Source organism: Ursus maritimus, unplaced genomic scaffold (genome assembly GCF_017311325.1).
Source record: "Ursus maritimus isolate PB19 unplaced genomic scaffold, ASM1731132v1 scaffold_5, whole genome shotgun sequence".
Lineage (NCBI taxonomy): Eukaryota > Metazoa > Chordata > Mammalia > Carnivora > Ursidae > Ursus > Ursus maritimus.
In genome coordinates, this window is record NW_024426663.1 from 74,527,951 (window position 1) to 74,548,631 (window position 20,681).

At 43.0% G+C, this 20,681-nt stretch overlaps 1 protein-coding gene across 1 annotated transcript; it reads left to right on the forward strand.

Moving 5' to 3' along the window:
• The first annotated feature begins 8,488 nt into the window (after window positions 1-8,488).
• TMED7 (transmembrane p24 trafficking protein 7) lies at window positions 8,489-19,256 on the forward strand. The gene is made up of 3 exons (XM_008709528.2): window positions 8,489-8,928; window positions 13,664-13,909; window positions 17,835-19,256. The coding sequence occupies exons 1-3, from the start codon at window positions 8,737-8,739 to the stop codon at window positions 18,069-18,071; spliced, it is 675 nt and encodes a 224-aa protein (XP_008707750.2). The 5' UTR covers window positions 8,489-8,736; the 3' UTR covers window positions 18,072-19,256.
• The last annotated feature ends 1,425 nt before the right edge of the window (window positions 19,257-20,681 follow it).

Here is a 20,681-nt window from a genome sequence, read left to right on the forward strand (position 1 = left end):
AAAATCTTTAAAATAAAATAAAATAAAATAAAATAAAATAATTAAATAAAATAAAATAAAATAAAAAAGATTGCCATATGTAACAGTTCTCTCAAGAGGAGAGAACTGGGTCCTGAGTGGTGGGTGCTCTATATCCAAACACCATTTTTATTTTCCATCCATCTACCCATCCCTTTAACCAAGATTTATTTAACACCTATTATATGCCAAATAATGCAGCGAAGAAAAGACAGTTCTCTGTCTTGAAATGTGCTTTAAAAAAAAAAGAGGAAATTATAAAAAAAAATAAAGACGCTTGACTTTTTGGTATTTCAAACCACTATTTCCTTACTCCGTGGGTCAGAAGCCAACCTTGAAATGTATTAATAGTTGCTGCTTTACCAGCCTTATAACCAGGCACCTAGCGCAGTGCCTAGAAAACAGAGGTTCTCACTCACAGAATGCCTCCTTAGTTTTCTCGCTGATAATTGCTCTCTGCTGTACTGCCAGGCTGTTCCAGCTTCCCGAGCATCATCAGGATGTCTCTGAATACCTGAGTATTACTCTGAATACCTGAGTAAAATGGCTTCATTGAAGGAAACATTTCCTCAACCTCAGGAAAAGTCAATGAATCAAATCAATCTCTCCCCACACACCCCTCTCCGTTTTGTCCCCCAGCATCTTCTATATTCTACTCAGCCACCCTGGCCAGTGTCTTTTTGCCTCCTCCTGTAGTGACTCATATGCTCTTCCCTCCTACACCACCTCCCCCCTCCAACAGGTGCCCCTCAGCCATCAGCAGACACTCTTTGATTTCTGGTCCCCACCATCTTTCCTCGGGGGTGCTGTAACGGTCTTTCAGCGGTGATACTTTCTCTCTCTCATCCAGCCTTCATGTGGCAGTCAGATGTTCGGTTTACAATACAATCCTAATCCTAATTACATTCTTTCATGCTTCAGGCTTTTCAGTGGTTCTGTGCTGCCCTGGGAAAACATCCAAATCTATTCACTCGGCTTTCCAGAAGCTTTGTGATCCATTCACACTAACCACTTTTATCCTAATCTCTGCTCTGTCTTCCTGGGACCTTTAGCAAAATGTACCTTAAATATTTCAGCTGTGCTTACTACCGCAAATCTCCCAGGAGAAAGGAACAAGGTGGGCTTTGTGCTTGGGCAGAACTATTAGAAAGGCAGCAGCACCCTCTAGTGGTCAGTGTGATGTAGGTGCGGCTGAGGACTCAAAGATGAAGAGAAGACATCACTCGGTGAGCCTAGAGTGTTCACAGCGCCCCCTGCGCGCTTCCAGGTGGGGCTTCTTCCTCCGTTGCTTCCTGCATTTTGGAGAAAGCAAAATTGATGTTCTCAATGGTGCGTTGATCCTGTCTCCAACCTCCATTTTTTAAAACACAAAAACATTTTTTCCCCTGTATTTAAAATATCCCACCTTAATACGATGCTCAGTACCTAAAATCTTAACTCTACAACGTGGAGAAATGTCTTCGAAGAGGGGAAAACCTTGGCCTGACGTCAGGGCTGTCTGAAGGCTGACAGTACCGTGGAGTGGATTTCTGGCTTCCACGCGGTCCGTCCTTCCCTTTCCATTGGGGAGAGACTGCTGAAGACTCGTGGCTTCTGAGTGTCCGTTCTTTTGTTGAGACACACATGCAACTTGCACGATTGGCCAACATCAGGGTTTCCTTGTGGGTTTGCTCTTTACCATCAAGTAGGCAGTCATTCTCAGCAACATTCTCAAGAGGTCACATCAATTTTTAAACTCCAAATTGTGTGCCGCCTTGGAAAAATTATGCACCGCGTGGGTCCTGGCAAGTTTGGGTACACGCGAGAGTCTGGATATGTGTCCTTTGGGCATATCCGTGGCTATCTCTTCAGACAATTCAGGAACAGTGAAGAATAACAAATTAATGTGCCCATCTGACTTTTTCTTAAACAGCAGAGATATCAGATAAGTCTTTACTAGGGAGCATCCATGGGGGGCAGAGCAAAAACGCGGGGATCCCTCACTTCCTGAATTCTCACCATCTGAAGACTGCAGACAATTTTACTCCAAATTCACTGTAAATCAAAACCCACTCTAATGAATCTGCAGGCATCCGCCAGCCAAAATATGTTTTTTAGCTTACGCATCTGGAAGAGAGGGTGCAGACCCTGCTCAGATCTTTTTTTTCCCAAAAGGATGAGTTCCTCGCTCTCCTTGTTTATGTGGGTTGTACATATTGAGTGCTATGATCTGAATGTTTCTGTCTCTCTCCCCCCTCAAAAAAATTCTTGCATTGAAATCCCAACCTCCAAAAGTGATGGTATTAGGAAGTCAAGCCTTTGGGAAGTGATTAGGTCATGAGGGTGAAGTCCACATGAATGAGATTAGTTCTCCTATCAAACAGACCTCACTGAGCTCCTTCACGCCTTACTCCTCATTGTCACAGCAAGAAAGCACGGGCTATGAACAGGAAAAGGACCTTCACCAGAAGGCAACAGGCTGTCACCTTGATTTTGCACTTTCTGCCCTCCAGAACTGTGAGAAATGATTTTCTGTTGTTTATAAGGTACCCCAGTTTGTTGTATTTGATTATAGCAACCCAAAAAACTAGGACGTTAAATAAAAATGTCTTCTGGGACATTGATCCTGCTAAGTAGTTGCTGGCTACCAACATTTTGGGGAAGAGATTATCTCAAAGTCAAAAGTCACAAGATCACTAAGGTGATAGTCCTGTAAATATACATATAAATATGTATATGCTATCATTATATAGGGAAAATGCTGAAGAACATAAAGAGAATCTGGTTCACCTTATCACTCACTGTTGATCAGAAGAAGAGGAAGAGGAAGAAGGAGAACTTTAAACACTCAATGCCAAATGTTTAAAAGATACGCACAGTAAATGATAGCTGGTGTCAGTGACAGTGATAGCGACATGAGCAGAAGTATCACATTCAAAACTGCATTTGCATGCATGATTTTATTCCTGGGAACTGTACAGCAGCAAGATAAGGGAATGCCATCCATTTTGAGGAGCTGTTTGTCCCATTGTTTCAGGCAATGCTTCTCAGTCAATGACTGAGCCTCATTTGCCAAGTTGAGAAGACTGTTTTTCCTTGAGTTTAGACCTGGATAAAACTCCAGCAGTCAAGTACTGCCTCACTTCACTGTTCGCTAGGTCTTTCTCTCTCAAACCTCACCGGTCGCCAAACCTCTACCAAGACCACAGTCCCTCTTCCTTCCCACCCCCAAACCTCCCTGGGGCAGTTAGAAAGTAACTATTTTTTAATTGCCTCGCTTTATCAAATTTTGGTTTCCTACATGTTATGTATCTTCGACAGAGTATGCCCTTTATTGACATTGCAGCGTGCTGTTCATTGCCTGTAAAAGGAAAACATAATCCCTATCTGATACTGTGTAGTCTCCTCGAGTGCTGCATACAAACTTACTGTTGATGAGCTCAGTAAGTGTCCAACAACTGAATGGTTAGTATTTTGAAGGCTTAAATCACACACTTAATAAATTGTTACAGGAGTTGAAGAGTGATATTACTGATATTTAGGAAAGTTGGCTGGATTTTTTGTATGGACATGGAATGCATTATTTTTCCCATTTAAAATACTAGCCCATATGGGGCGCCTGGGTGGCTCAGTCGTTAAGCATCTGCCTTCGGCTCAGAGCCCTGATCCCAGGGTCCTGAGATTGAGCCCCCCATCAGGCTCCTCCGCTGGGAGCCCGCTTCTTCCTCTCCCACTCCTCCTGCTTGTGTTCCCTCTCTCACTGGCTATCTCTCTCTCTCCATCAAATAAATAAATAAAATCTTTAAAAAATAAAATAAAATAAAAAATAAAATACTAGCACATAGACGACTTCTAAAAATACTAGAACAGGGGCGCCTGGGTGGCACAGTCGTTAAGCGTCTGCCTTCGCCTCAGGGTGTGATCCCAGTGTTCTGGGATCGAGCCCCACATCAGGCTCCTCCACTGGGAGCCTGCTTCTTCCTCTCCCACTCCCCCTGCTTGTGTTCCCTCTCTCGCTGGCTGTCTCTCTCTCTGTCTAATAAATAAATAAAATCTTTTAAAAAAAATAAAAAATAAAAAATAAAAATACTAGAACAGAGTCTAACTCTAGCACCTAAATTGTTACCAAACATGTTTTCAGGAACATCTCAGGTTCTGATAAAGAGGAATGCAGGCTGTAGATAGAAGAGCGAAGATGTTGACACTTCTGGCCCCCACTAGCTTGTGTAAGGTCCTGCCCAAACCATCCTCTTCAGCTCTGTGCAGGCAAATGCTTCAGCCCAGAGCTTCCCTGATCTGCATCTGGTGCTGATACCAAAGAGGTCACAGCACTGTCCCTCTCCCTCTCCTAAGCCTCATAATGTGAAATGGCTTTGATTTTAAATTTACATTAGTTTCAATCTGATTATTTAATCTGATCTCATATTGTAACATTAGAGAAGTAAGAGGAGACCCCATATTAATAATAAGGACTCATAAGAAAGATAACTTTTTGAGGGTCGCCTGGGTGGCTCAGTCCGTGAAGCATCAGCCTTCAGCTCAGGTCATGATCCCAGGGTCCTGGGATTGAGCCCCGTGTCCAGCTCCCTGCTCAGCAGGGAGCCTGCTTGTCTTTCTCCGTCTGGCTGCTGCTCCCTCTGCTCATGCCCTGTCTCTCTCTGTCAAATAAATAAATAAAATCCTTTTTTTAAAAAGATAATTTAAAAAGATAGTAGTCTTTTGAAGGGGAAATATACAGTTTCTACTGCATTCCAAGCAGTTTCAAGTGTGCTATTTGGATATTATTTCATTCAGTTCTTTCAGCCACCTACAAAATAGCTATTATTCCTTCACTTGATGGATGAAGAAACTGGGCATCAGAAAGGTTAGGTAGGGGCACCTGGGTGGCACAGTGGTTAAGCGTCTGCCTTCAGCTCAGGGCGTGATCCCGGCGTTATGGGATCGAGCCCCACATCAGGCTCCTCTGCTATGAGCCTGCTTCTTCCTCTCCCACTCCCCTTGCTTGTGTTCCCTCTCTCGCTGGCTGTCTTTATCTCTGTCGAATAAATAAATAAAATCTTTAAAAAAAAAAAAAGAAGAAAGGTTAGGTAACTTGCCCAACCCTGCATGACACCACCCTTCCTGTTAGGAAGGGATTTGAGACCACGTAGGCTCAAAGACAGTTTGGATCAAAAGTTCCATTGCTGTGTTCACTGTAAACTGAACAAATCACAGTTTATTTTTTCCTCATAATATTTTGTAGTTTCTAGGAAGAGTGTGTACCTGACATAAAGATTATATCAATTTGTGTATTTTATAAAGCTTTTTCACATATACCTTCACTGGTTCTTAGAATAATTATTAGAAATGAGGAAAAAAGTCAAAATCTAGAATAAAACCAAATGTGTATTTTCTAGGTTATGAACACTCCAAGGGCAAGAATCTAGTTTTATTCTTTTTCTGCCCTTATCCAGTTCAATAGATTGATTTGGAAAAATAAGCACAATTCTTCCCTCATACCCATTTCCCACTTTTGCATATTAATTTTTCGCCTTTGATTGTGAAATCAAACACACATACAAAAAAGTATATCAAACATATATAAGTTTAATGAATAATTATAAAGTGAAAATACATATAACTGCCTCCCAGTTCAAGGAAAAGAGTATTGCCAACACAGAGGGGAGCCCCCCCTTCCCCCTCTTATGTTGCTTCTTCCTTATTGCTACATTCTTCCCCGCTATCCTGACTTTCGAGATAATCATCCTCTTGCTTCTTTGGATAACTTCACCATGTATTAGGGAAAAGAGTATCCTTCAGTTTTGTATACTGTCAGCCTTTATATTATTTACGATTTCCTTTTTGCCTAGCTTATTTTGCATAATGTTTATAAGATTTCCCCAAAATGTCCTAGATAACTATACTCTGTTCACTCTTATTGTTATGCAATGTTCCATTTTATGAATGTACCCCAATTTACGTTTATGTGGGGGGTATTTCCAGTTTAGGTATTTCCAGCCTATGACTAGGCTTTGGCTTTAAATATTCTTATATATGTATCCTAGTATACTTGTGCAAGCATTTCTCTAAAGTAAATTTTGATCCCAGACTCTTACAATCTAAAAATTAAATAAAGTACATTAAATTAAGTAATTAAAACTTTTTTAAATTTGAAATTTTTAAATTATTGAGATCTGAGACACTTAGAAAACATTTCTTACTTAATTCATTTAAAATAACAAAAATAAACCCATTACATGTTCTAATTGTTTCCTGAGACTGTTGTAACAAATTTCCACAAACGTGGTGAACTAAAAACAACAGAAATTTGTACTCTCAGAGTCATGGAGGCCAGATGTCTGAAATTAAAGTGTTGCCAGGGTTGGTTCCTTCCGGGGACTCTGAGGGAGAATGTTCCAGGCCTTTCTCCTAGCTGCTGGTAGCTGTGGGCAATTCTTGGCATCCCTTGACTTGTAGACCTATCACTCCAATCTCTGCTTTTGACTTCGCATGGCATCATCCCTGTGTGTCTGTGTTTGTGTCTCTAATGTCCCTCTCCTTTCTTTTATAAGGACACCAGTCACTGGATTTAGGGACCATCCTAGATCCAGGGTGATCTCAACTTGAGATCCCTAACTTAATTACTTCTCCAAAAAATACCCCGTTATTTCTAAGTAAAGTCTCATTCACTGGGATGTGGAGTTAGGACTCAGACATGTTTTTAGGGGACACACTTCAACCCGTTATACATGTCAACATAAATAACACATTTTAAATGAAAAACAGCTATCTTTTCCAAATAAAAATTTAGTGATGAGTGATATTGCTGCATATTTTTGTAAATCTCTTTAATATTTCGATTCATATAAGGAGTTGGGTGCTCGTCTGCTTTTACTCTCAATTCATCATTTGTTGTTTTGGTTGAGATATATGATGAATAAAACTGACAGAGATAATCTCAGCCCTCCTGGGAGGGTTTCAGAGGCTCCCGGGGGTCTTTGGGGGACATTTTGAGAAGCACTACTCTCAAATTTTACACTGTAAAATATATGCAAAGTGGAATTTCTGGGCATATGTATGTATCTCCTGCTTTGCTAGATAATGCCACACCGTTTGTGGTTTGTATCACTTGACACATGGACTAGCTGTGTCTGAGGGATCTTGCTCCACACACTGCTCACCAACATCTGATATTGTTACACTTTACAAATGTTTCCTATCCGGGTGTGCACTTGCTCAAAGCCAAGAGTTAGAAAATAGAACCGGGGGCACCTGGGTGGCTTAGTCCGTTAGGCATCTGTCTGCCTTCAAGCTCAGGTCATGATCCCAGGGTCCTGGGATGGAGACCCACCTTGGGCTTCCTGCTCAGCGGAGAGCCTGCTTCTCCCTCTCCCTCTGCTGCTCCCCTTGCTTGTGCTCTCTCACTCTCTCCTCTCTCTCTCTCTCTCTCTCTCTCTGTCAAATGAATAAATAGAATGTTAAAAAAAAAAAAAGATAAGAAAATGGAACCCATTTTGAAACTCATTCTTCCTTCCTCTCACAGACACAAATAATGCTTCTGTTTCTGGCCCGGTTCTCACCAAGGTGCAATCTCCTCCAAATCGTATCTCCTTAGGGCTCCTCTCCCCGCTGCGGAGGCTTTGGGCACCCCAGGCCACTGGAGGTCTTGCATCTCCCCCTTACCAACACCCCTCACGCCCACCCTTCCTCTGCCCCCACCTCCCTCACTTCCCTGCCGGGCTCCTACCCCCTCGCTCTATTTACTTCTCCTAAAGCTCTCTACCACCCTCTGCTGATCATCTTCAAGCGTATGAGCCTCACCATGGTCATTTATTTAAAAAATGGAATGATCCCTAATTTGCGTTTATATGCACAAGAAAATGTATAAGAAATCAACACCTCTTACTGTAAATATTACCTACTATTTTTTAAAGCATTCCAACACACACCAGTGTGTGATCATAGGCAAGTTACTCAACTCTTTGGATCCTCAATTTCCTCATCAGTAAAATGGATGTCATAATACCCGACTGTACAGAAGGATCAAGAGACTCGTGTAATAAACTTAGCACGGTGCCTGATAAGGAGCGCTCAATTGATGTTTATTTTTATTTACCGAAAGCTTACCTAGTCCTTACTCTATCAGAAAGTAAGGTACTTTTTGGAAGTATGGAAGCTTGTAGTAATGCTCTGGGTTAGGTCGTATTATCCTCATTGTACAGATGTAAACACTGAAGCCGACAGGTTAAAGTGGTACCTGCTGGGCAGCACGCCCCACCTAGACACCAGCGGAACACACCCTTTTCTCTGGCCCCGCCCCGCCACGTTTATTATAATAGCCCCGCCCCTTGCCTTCGACGCCGACGAAAACCAAGCCGACGTCTCGCGAGCTTCCACGTACACACTCCAACGTCCCTCCGCCTCCGCCCGCGGAGAGCACATCCGGGTTGCTGAAGCAGGTGCCTCAGGCCCCGCCCCCTTTTACCAGACACTCGTCCCACTTCCGGCCATCTCAGGCCTTTTCCGCCCGTGCTTTGCCGGCTTTATCTCTGCTCTGTAGGTCGTTCCCGGCGCCGGGCCGCGGTCCCTCCGGCTCCCAGCGGGTCGCCCCTCCTCCCGAATCTCTCCGAGGCTCGGAGCGGCTCTGCCGTGCGTCTCCGCGGGCCGCCCGGGCTGAGGCCTGCCCCGCGCGGCGAGTCGGCTCAGACCTGACCCCGCGTCTCCCCGCAGCTCCGTTGAGGCCGCCGCCGTCGCCTCGGGATGCCGGGGCCGGGGTCCGCGCAGCGCTGGGCGGCCGCCGCGGGCCGTTGGGGCTGCAGGCTGCTCGCGCTGCTGCTGCTGGTGCCGGGGCCCGGCGGCGCCTCGGAGATCACCTTCGAGCTGCCGGACAACGCCAAACAGTGTTTCTACGAGGACATCACGCAGGGCACCAAGTGCACCCTCGAGTTCCAGGTACTCCGTGCTCTCAAAGTCCAGGGGCCCCAGCTCGCGGTTTCGGGGTCGGGTCTGCAGCCTGCTTGCTGACTCCCTCCTGCCGAGGTTTTTCCATTCTTTGGCTGAGTCAGGAATCACCTCTAGGTAGTCAATGCGGGGCAATTGCCTTTCCTGTTCTAAACCTGGGGCGAGAGCCATTTTAGACCACATAGAAAGGTGCATGAATTCCAGAAATGCTTCCTATAGCTGTGACTTTTCCTTCCATGCTCTAATGCCCTTCTCTTTAACGCCTGTGGAACTTTCCTCTTTCAAAGACTCTCCTTGTAAAAAAAAGTTTTTGCTGTGCTGTGGTGCTCAGTGTCCCTACTCTCCCTGACCCCCCACCTCCACTTTAATCAGATTTGAACTACTGCCAGTATCTCATTCTACCGCTTTTCAGTTTTTCCATTGATGTTACTAGGACTTTTGGTTAATTCTGCCTCTGTCATAGGAGGGGCTCCGTTGGAGCCCCGACGAGCACCTGCCAAAGGTGTAGAACGAATGGCTGTGATCAGTGAGAGGCCCCTTTTCGTCTTTGGGTTTTTATGGAAAACAAACTTAATTTCACAGAATGTAGTTTCTTAAGTTTGTTACAACAATCTTTATTTCTGTTTTTCTTGGTGGACTGACTTAACATATTTGAGCAGCTGTTGAGTGGTAGGTGTTGGTGATTGCAGAGGTGGTCCAAATAGATTGGGTCACTGCATCATTCTTGATTCCCTACCCATCCTACCCTTTTCTTAGTTAGTACCTGCTCATTCTTCAAGACTGTGCTTTAAGAGCAGAAAATAGGAAATAAAACAGTCTGATCTTTGGGATTGATGAGGGCTTCCTTTGGGAAGTGATTTTAAGCTCAACTCTAAAGGATTAGTTGTAAATACTTTGGTAAGGGGGGGTGAGGGAATAGCCTTTGCAAGAGTGACTGGGTATTTGAGGACCATCGAGAGATCTAGTATAGTTGGGAATAAGGAGCCGGAGGAGGGGAGGTCAGGGGCCAGACCATGTGCCTTGCTGGCCTACTTAAGGATTTTAGTTTTTCCTAAGAGCATGGGAAAGCCCTCAGAGGGTTGTAAGCAGTGCGGTGCCGTGAGCCAGATATTTTTGGTAGCTGCTTGGAAATTCACTTGTACAGGTAGAGAAGGTAATTAGAGTCTTGGAGAGTGGCTGTGGAAGATGGATGAGGAGACTGTGGGCGTGGTCTAGGCTTCTAGGATGGGAGCTGTGGGGAAGGAAAAAGTGAAGGGATTGGAGAGAAGTTAGTAGGTGAAATCAGCAGGACGTGGTGGTGATGTGGCTTTTGTGAGTGAAGGGAGGGAGGCTAAGGATCACCCTTCAGTTTTGTTTAACTTCATGGATTAGAGCCAGGGGACAGAAAAAAAGAGCAGGAATTGTAGTATCAAAGTGTGAGCGTACTTAAGGTGTCAGTGTAAGACACCGTGCTTGGTGCTGAGAATACTACCACTACGATTCCGTGCTCAAAAAATTAGCATCTGTTACGTAGCAGACAGTATGTGAAGTATTTCAGGTATGTTACTTAATTCTCAGGACAGCGCGATAGAAAATAAATATAGTTCTTTTTTACTTATGAAGCTGAGGCATTGAAAGCTTTAAACCCAAGGTCACAGAACTAGCCAGTAGCAGAATCAGTATGCAGTCCCAGGTTAAATTCTCAACTCCTTTATTATATACACCACCTCCCAAAGATCAGTAAGACTGACCTTGACCTCCTTGAGCTTCCATGGACACATTACAGTCCTACAGTGTTAAATGCAACAGGGAAAATGCACGCTCTGTACAGTGCTCGCCAAAGGCGGAGGGATCGTCAAGGGAGAGGTGGCTGAGGGGCTGATGTTTGAGCTGTGTCGAGGAGAAAAAGGAGTTACTCTACAAGATGGCTGAGGGGAAAGGGCATCCTAGGCAGGTAGAGTGTTTGTGAGACTCAATTCCTGAAATCTGTTTGAGCCCGCTATGAAATACAGTGAGTAATAGCGTTGCTTTGTAATGGTGCGTCCAAGGGCTTTAGGGTTGGTTGCTACCAGTTTGTCAGCACTGTTCCTTGGTAATAGATTGATGATGAACACCATCGTGGTGAAACTGCCCCCAAAAGGGCTGTGTCATGGAGACTGGTTACATGGCAGGAATATGTCGATGTGACCAGCAAACTAGAAAAAACCCAGCCAGGCCTCGATTTTGGGCTCACTGGTTCCAAGGTGTTCCTTGCACGCTTGGGTGGTTTCTGATCTGAGAGTCTGAGTCCAGCTCCAGTCCTCAGAGAGGGAGGACAAAGGAACCCACACCTAACCTCCCCAACCTCTTTCTGTGAGACAGCTTTTGATTCTGATCATTTATATTCTTTTCCTATAATAAGCTGTAGATTGGTAAGCATTGTCGTGTTGGGTCCTGATTCTTGAGCAGACAGGACTTGTTTAACCTGCTGCAGTTCGTGCAGGTGTAGAACAAAGACTTGTTCGGAGAACTTCTGGCAGTCTGCTATTTTTGGAACACAGAGGAAGGGTATAAAAGAGGTGGCGAGGCTACCTTGAAGAGGGTGCAGAGGAGTGGTGTGGCATTGTTAACAGCTTTGGATCTTTCTGGAGGCCACAGGAATCGGGAAAAGGTTTTAAGCGAATGTGGGATGGGGATGTGGGGAGGTGGGGAGATTGCCCCCCCAACACAGGGTGGGGGGAGCTGCTACTGGCATCTGGAGGATGGAAACCAGAGAGGCTGCTAAACGGGCTGCAGTGCCCAGGGCCGCACAGTTCCCTCCCACAAAGAATTATCCAGCCCTGAGGGAGCTGAGGCCGAGAACAAACCCTGGGTGAGAGGGAAGAGCAATCGGGTTGTGGAAGACCTTTTAGGAAGTTGTGGCTTTAGTCCTGTCTAGGCGGTGGATTAGGAATGGAAGAGATGGGATGAATTTGAGAGAGGCAGTAACGTCAGGAGATTTCTCTGAGAACTGGACAAGTAGGGACACTTAGTTCGGGATGATTCCCAGTTTCTAACTTCCGTGACCAGACCGATTGTGAAGGGGTACTTTGTATCTGAAGTAAGATTATTTGTTGTAAAGTCTGATGGAGGAAAAGTGGCGTGGTGATCAGATCCGGTCCTCTTCCGTTTGTGTACTTAGGTGGCTGTTCCAAGTACAGCGGCCACACATGAACACTTGGGTATATAAAAATGAAGTCATGACTTTCACCTGGAGGAAAGGTTGTTGACATTGGGAGGAGTAGTAAATGCCCAATTGTTAAGACACTTTTTATATCGAAACATTATAGCCCTACATTAATATTTACATATTTTTGCAGTTTCCTAAGTATATAATTATATTTCATTTAATTATCAAAATGATCTTGTAACATAGTCAGTTATTCATCCTGTCTCCTAAGTGACAAAAGGTCACACTAGCAGCCAGTCCTTCTTTGAAGTGCAAAGTTTGATCTCTGTCCTACAGACCTAGAATGTCAATATTACGCTAACCAAGAGGGTTCAAGCCTGAAAGTACAAGCTTGTGCCCTCCCTCCCGCCCCAATGTCAGGGTGGCTGGCAGCCCTCAAACCCATGTCTCTCCCTCACATCTTCCCAGCCTTGCAACCTGCGCCCTTTCTTTCCTATGTCCCTCCCTCTCCCTGCTTAATTCTCACTCCTATAAGGAGGCCTTTCTTCTCCCTAATCCTTTTCTGACTATGCCTGTCCCGTTATCTCAGGAAAAATCGCCCTCCCCTTCTTCTCTGCAACCCCAGTGGCCTATAAACTGTAACTGATTAAGCATAAACCTTTGAAAACAGCTCCAGAATCCTCTTCAGAATGTGTCGTTTACCCCTGGCTTTCTTTTCAAAGGTGCTTGCCCTAAAATGCAAGCTTTCCAGATAAGCGGAAGATTTGTTTGCTTTCGTTTTGTTCTGTTTTGGTTTTTGCTTTAATCACGAGCGTACAAACAATATACTTTGGTCCTTAATGTTTTTCTGGGGAACAAGTTTGTAAAATAATGATAAACCCTTAGAATAATCCACAAGTCTGTTCAGCTCATAGTGTAGTTCAAAACAAAATGTGTGTCAAATTCCATAGAACCGACCTATAGAAGCACTTACGAAACAAACCCGTTTGTCATTTGGCAGTGGAATGAGTTGAAGTTCTGTAACAGAAACATGCTTGGGTTGTCATGCCAAGGACCGATTGACTTTATTCCTTCCCGGCGCTATCCATGTGTGTGCTTGGAAGGTGCTCTGAGGAAACCGAGGGAGAAAATTTGGGGAGGGAATTACTGCGTGGCAGTGAGCTCCAGGGTCAAGAGCCTGACTTGGGGGTTCAGCTTCTGCCTCCGCCTTTTGCCAGATGAGCAGTCTTGTGTAGGTTGCTTCTCTGAACACCGTGTCTCAGCTTGTCAAATGGAGGGCGAAAACCCTCTCTCCTGGGTCGTTGGCAGAATCAAGTGATGTAAGAGCCCTCCCTTAACTAGAGCAGTCTTCTGGCTGGTCAGCTAGTTCCCTCTCTCATGTCAGGAGGAAATGTGTGCAGTTCCTATAAAGCTTCAGTTGAACTGACATCTGCCTCCCAAATTCCATCCACTGCTGAAAAGAAAGAAAAATGTAAAATCGCCTGTGATGGGGAAAGTCCTTTGCCAGTAGGCTCATTGTCATTTTAACAGGAAATCTGGTTGCTTTCTCACACTTGTCAGTTGCAGTGAAATCTTCCTTTTTCCTCTCTCTCTTTATAGGTGATTACCGGCGGTCACTATGATGTAGACTGTCGGTTAGAAGATCCCGATGGTAATGTGTTATACAAAGAGATGAAGAAACAGTACGATAGCTTTACCTTCACAGCCTCCAAAAACGGGACATACAAATTTTGTTTCAGCAATGAATTTTCTACTTTCACACACAAAACCGTCTATTTTGATTTTCAAGTTGGAGAAGACCCACCTTTGTTTCCTAGCGAGAACCGCGTCAGTGCTCTTACCCAGGTAAATAAATCGTCAGCAATATAGCGGTGTGTTTAAAGAGGGGAGAAGCATAAGTTAATATGCCTTCACTAACTGACAAACCAGAATTTTGAGACTTTTATACAGTCTTTAAGATCTGTCTTCATTCTTGCAATAGATGAAGCATTTCACAGACAACTTTGGACATTTTTGGTGAAAACCACTGTTAAAGGATTTTATGAACTTTTAAGTGTAAAGAAAATAAGCCTTGAAATAGGAGGAACACTTCAATGGGAAAGGAAGGTTAGGAAGACTGGACAGTGCTCCCGCATTCTGAAGTCATGGAAGGACGTGACTTATAACCTGGCAGGTTGCTATAACTGGAGATGGCATGATGTCTTAATTGATATATAAATATGCCACAGGGTAGTGTTATACCAGTATTTAGTGTCAGTTCACGCTGCAATTAGAATTATGTTTGCTGTAACTTAAAGTAAAATATTAAAGATGAGTGGTAAGTCATCTAACAGAAAATAGTTAAAGGGCGCCTGTCGATTCTTGATTTTGGCTCAGGTCATGCATGATATCAGGGCCCTGGGATTGAGCCCCAAGTCGGGCTCTGTGCTCGGCAGGGAGTCTCCTTGAGGTTTCTCTTTCCCTCTGCCCCCCATCTCTAAAATAAATAAATCAGTCTTTTAAAAAAATAGTTAAGGAAGCTAAAGGTAGGTTGGATTTTATTTGGAAGAAAACCTTAAGGAGAGAAAGATTAGGAAAGAAATTTAAAGTCAATGAACAGACGCTGCTCAGGTGATAAGAAGGACTCTTTGATTTCCAGTTTAAATATAGTCTGAGCTTAGATTGTATCTAGAAGACACTCAGTTTTGGATCAGAGGAATTATTTACCACCTGCTTGTTAGGGCCTTAACCTGGTATTTCATTCTTCCCAGATTCTAGTTAGTCTGTTGGCCAAAGTCATGTGGTGATAGGGGCGGTTTTGCATAGTGTGTGAGAGCCTGAATTCCTAAACCTACTGTGAGCACTAGCAGGATGTATTCACGTGGTCCTGCTTTGAGAAACGTTCTTGTATCTTAGCGTCCTGTATGAATGGCACGCTTTGTAAAAAGATTTTTCTCTGGGGCCTTTGTTTATAACTCAACCTTCATGAATCTTGATTTGAATAAGAGGGTAGCTTGCCCTAAAAACCTTAATAGGTATGCATGGTAATAAAGCCGTCAGGATCCATTAATCTCCTTTATTCATCTCACATTTAAAATTTTTTTCTTAGTCATTTTTTTCTCCTTTCAAAAGCTGGTAAGTCCCTCATGTGGTAGTGATACTTACAAAGCCACTGTTCACACTTTAAAATAGAAAAATATTACCAGCTGGTAAATGCAGAAAAATTCTAGAGTTGTTGTCAGTCACCATTTTTCACCTGTTAATAAGACGATGGCTCGGAGTAGACCGTGATTACTGGTCACTCCTGAAACCACTAGGCGGAAGGCCAAGGTGAGGTTTGCAGTGACTGCATCACACTGGTATCACCGAAACCTAATGACCGGTTCCAGATGGAGAGTGAACTAGGCATCGTGTGTCTTCTCTGTGTCTTCGCACTGACGAAGTACACAACTTTGCCTGGAAGGTATTCCCACCCAGAACACTGCATCTGAGTCCCTTCAAGTCTCTAGCTCCAACTCCCAGTTTACAAGAGAAACAGAGGATGGAGGAACACCATGAGGATATGGTCATCAAAACCCAGGAAGTTGGAAACGCTGCAGGACGGAGGACCCATTTCTTCAACAGACAGGAAAGGAAAGAACCAGGAAGGGAACCTAAAGATTCAAGGAGACTTAAAAGACACATCAGCCAAATGATTGTGTCGAAGTTGTTTGGATTCCCATGTGGAACCAACTTTTTTGAGATATTTGGGGAAATTTGAACATTAACTTTCTACTGAAAATTTTTAAAAACTATTTTTGATTATTTTATGTGTGATAATGCTCCCAGGGTTACAGTTTTTAGTGTTGCCGTTCAGAAATGAGTATAAAGAATAAGAGTATAGCTGAAATGATAACACACAAGGGATTTGCCTTAAATTAATGGGAGCGGGGAGGAGAATAGGTGAGAAGTACGTGTTGGTGAAACAAGATTGGCCATGCGTTCATTACCGACATGAGGGTTCGTTGTACTGTGCTCGTGTGAATATGAACTTGAACACAAACATTTCCACTTAGCGTTTCCCTTTTTTCCTTACATTTTCTGTCTCAAAAATTATATGACTCCATGAAATTAGTCCCTTAATTTCTGTGATTTTGTCTCATCCAGCACTTCTTAACCCTCACTCCATGTCGGGCTTCAGGGAATCCTTAAACATTCTGAAATTGTGTCAGAGCCTTGCTTTTATGCATACTTCCAGGACTAGCCCACGTACCGCTCTGAGAATGCGTGGAAAGTAGACATGGGCTGGAAGCACCGCTGTAGCCTCCTACCACAAATTAGAAGTCAGTCATTTTAGCACAGTTGTGCTCATCTTTGATTCTTAGGGGCCTAAACAAAACAAGAACAGCAAAAACAGCCATGTATTCTAATAGGTACATGTAATTTGTGGACCACATAATTGTTCGCACTTTGTAGAAGCATTTTAATGGAATATTTTTATAAATGATATCTTTCATACTTACTTTGGTAGAACTTTACTAAATGTTTGAAATCTTTTCTAGTGTCCATATTCCTTCACTAAAATTAAGGCCAGAAAAAAATATTCCCAGAATCTTTTGAGAGACTCTGTGGATTTATTAGTAAAAGGTGGGAAGAAGCTGTAAAAGTTATGAACACTTGAGGAGATATGAGTCCAAATAACTTTGTGACATAGAGGTAATATAGTGACTGAGCTAGCTTGACAATTTTGGGGTCCAAAAGGGGAGCGAGGAGCAGAAAGGAACATTAGAAGGTTGCTAAGAAAACTTCATTTACTGGCGAATTTTCCAGAATACAGGAAAGTAGTAATGTTCACCACCTTCCTCCCCGTGCTTCCCATACTCAGTGGTCCTCATCACTGTCCTGTGTCATAAAAATATTTTTCCTTTGTATGGCTGTGCACAATATATACAACAGTTCCTTCCTTAGTGATGAGGGAAAGAAACCTCAGATTATTTTAAAAATTCTTAATACGTGGTTTGTGATGTAGAATAAGTATAACTTAATAATAACGTATGTATTTCATCACTAGGATTAACTTTTCAGCAGAAGAATACTAAACTCTGCTGTATATAAAAGAAAGTTTAGACACTTAACCCCTCTCAGAGCAGATCGTGTGATGACTGTGTAGAAAGGTAAGGTGCCATCAGATGAAGACAGACTGGTGACACGGTGAGACTGAAACTTCCCGTTGGGAACAGTTGTATTGGTTCAGTTGACGGGCGGGAGGGAGGAGACCGACTGACTTAGCAAATTGGTCCATTAAAAAACGAAAGACATTGACGCTCTGACCAGCACTCGCAGACTCCTCTGCTTTTAAAATAGTTAATAACTTTGACTAACTCCATCTGTTTTTATGTCCTACTTGGTTTATTGTTTGTATATATTTGGGCTTTGATTTGTATTCTTCTCATTCATCAAATTTACCGGCCCGCCGTTCTCATCCTCCTGGTTCTTCACGGGGGAACCTGAACTTGAACTTCTGTCACCACCAGCTGTAACCTATGAGCGTTTGTGCCCGTGTTAGCTCAGCGTGCCGTCTCGCACCTTACAGGTGCTGCCGCGGTGACTTTCCACGGTGGGGCAGGCGCCCCCTCGCCGAGCGGCCGGCCTCCGCAGTCGTCCTGGTGGGGATGGCCGAGAGGGCCGCACTGCCAGGACCGCGGGCCTGCGAGGGAGCGAGGGCCACTGTAGTAGCGGGCTAACCGGTCGAGGAATGGAGATCAGATGGAAAGATGACTGACACGTACTAACCAGAACTGTTTCTCTCTAGATGGAATCTGCCTGCGTCTCCATTCACGAAGCTCTCAAGTCTGTCATCGACTATCAGACTCATTTCCGTTTGAGAGAAGCTCAAGGCCGAAGCCGCGCAGAAGACCTAAACACCAGAGTGGCCTACTGGTCCGTGGGAGAAGCCCTCATTCTCCTGGTGGTTAGCGTAGGGCAGGTCTTTCTCCTGAAAAGCTTTTTCTCAGATAAAAGAACCACCACGACTCGCGTCGGGTCCTAACTACGGTGTGAGAATTGACGCACCATTGCCACCATAATATTGCTGTCCTCTAATTAATTTAGGTACCGAAGAACTTAATACCGGCAACACTTTTAAACCTTACTCATACACTTGTGGGGGGGGGGGGATGTACAGCGCATATCCCCAAACTGTGGAAAGGACACCTTTTTTTTATTTGTAAAGGTAGGAAAACTTTGGAACTGATTTTGGGCTCCCCATGTTAAATAGCACCAACAATCTTGCTCGTTTCTATCTACTCTTCGCACACTAAACTTTGGTATTTGGATTCCTTTTAGCCATTTACAAGTACTTTTCTTATAGGTAGTGGATATTTTAAAAACCTTCACTTTAATGTCTGTGTGTTGTGGAGGAAGAAAATTGCCTTTTAATTGTTTATAGTAAAGTTTTGTTTTTCAGAAAACCAAATGTGATTAACCGTAGCCCAGGCCCTCTTCTGCACTGTTTAATTTGGGGGTGGGGGGAGCCACCGTGGAAATATTAGTCAATATCAATATAATTTTAAGTTGATGCATTATGGTATAATTTATTTCTCGCTAGCTCGGAAGATGTCAGTTTTTTGTTTTTTTGTGTTTATTCTATGATTTATAAGCAGATGTGGTTTTTTTCATGAAGACGTTCTTACCACAGAGAAAATAGTATGTTTCAATAGCGTAACAGGTTATACAGGCCTTAAAAATCAGACGGTTAAAACAGGTAGAGAAATTACAGAAAAACTTAAGATTCTATAATGGGAAGCAAATGAGAAAAGTTTTAGTGAGTTATCTGCACATACTACATTTTCAGTGCTTTTACAAAGAAAAATGGTGGTCTGTTTCATTTTAACATTTTGATTGGCTGGTTTGTGCCCTAATGTGGCTTCAACGTCTGAGTCATTCCCGGCTTAAATTAACAGTAGTAATATTCATATTGTAAAAGTGCCATATATTTTATCCTGATGGGTGTGATGCACTGAGAAGTTAGTTTCTTTGGCTTTTTCTTTCATTCTTTCTATTTCTGTTTTGGTTTGGTTTGGTTTTTGGTTTTTGTCTTGGCTATGTAATTTGTACAATCTCTGGTTAGCCACCTTAAGATGATTTAGAACTTCAGAATGCTGTGTGTTTCTTATTTGATAATCTTCATCGATTGTACTGCATTTAATGAATATTAAACCGTGCATATTCTGTACACTATAGGGTTTAGACTGTGTTTGTATTTTATAACTTGTGTAGACTGAGCTGATCGAAGTAAGATTTGTTCAGGTATTCTAGAAGAGAATACAAGACAAATGCGAAACTGTATAGGTGTTTAAAGCTTTTCTGCTGTTAAAAAAAATGCAACTGCTTTTTGCCCTGCGTCCCTCCCCCACCCAGGAGTGATGAGTGCTGAACAAGACTGTCCTATTGTTGAGACTTTGATAAGTGGCACATAGCTAGAATACTGCTTGAACAGCAGTTCGAATCACTTATCACTATGGACTGGAAGTTAACTCTTCATGCTAAACCGGCTTTAACTGTCTTCAAAAAGCATATACACTTCTGCGTGAAAGAGCAAAACAAATTCACAGTTGGCACTCTTGCTAATTTCAGATGCTACAGTGTAGCAAGGGACGAACCCATTTTCAGCCCTTGAACACTAAAAAATTCGAAGACCAAATAGCAACTCCTTAAACTGCGTATCGGGAACTGAAGTCTAAGATTTTGCAGATTTATCTATTCGGGTTCTTGCAGTGGAGTCGTCCTCTGCTTTCAAAGTGGCCTCTAGATTTAGATTTGCACATTTTCAGCAGGAGCGTTAATGTGATTGAGAAGCATGGGCGTGTGTCCCGTGTCCTCCCCCGGTTGCCTGTCTGTCTGTCGCGTTCAGACACGTAACACCATCCTGAAGCAGAGTCGGGTATCATCCGTGCACGGAGTTTAGCAGGGGTAATGCAGTCATTTGGTCTGTGCCTATCAAAAACTTCATGATACACTAGACTATTACTACAAATAACTTTTGGTGAAACTACTGCGATCTGCTAAAATTTCTGAAATCACCACTGTCACCCGCTGTAGAAAATAGTACAGGCTTGGTCTAGTTTGTATGTAACTGGCTCAAGTTTGATGGCTGTCTATACTCAACCGGGTATGTATATATAAATCAGAAAATGCATCTCTATCCAGACCTAAATGTTAAGAACTTATTTCTTTCTTCCTCCTACTATATAATTTGTAGCTCATCTTTTTTCTTTAATCCTTTCATAACTTTTGGAACAGTTTGAATTTCCCAAATATTTATGTTTAGACAGATGGCTCAGAATATATATTTAACATCACTAGCTGTATATATTTTTAAAGTAACATAAATAATAGAAAGGGACTTGATACACAGGTTTATTACTAAAATTTCAGCTGTGTGAAGATCCATTTTAAAATATTACTTTGCTAATAATCTAAACATTCTTTTTTCTATTAAACAAATGGTTTGTGGTTCACAGCTTTCGTCCTGACTGATAACGATAATCAACTTTGAAAATACAGTGAACTGAAAAGCAATTTTATTCTTTGAAAGATTTCATTTAAAGCTGTACATCCATTCTTGCTTCAGTTTGTAAATGTGTAACATTTATAGTTA

Coding starts and splice junctions, on each gene's coding strand:
- TMED7 (XM_008709528.2), top strand. CDS start 8,737: ATGCCGGGGCCGGGGTCCGCGCAGCGCTGGGCGGCCGCCGCGGGCCGT. Junction 8,929..13,663: donor AGTGCACCCTCGAGTTCCAG/GTACTCCGTGCT, acceptor CTCTCTTTATAG/GTGATTACCGGCGGTCACTA. Junction 13,910..17,834: donor GCGTCAGTGCTCTTACCCAG/GTAAATAAATCG, acceptor GTTTCTCTCTAG/ATGGAATCTGCCTGCGTCTC.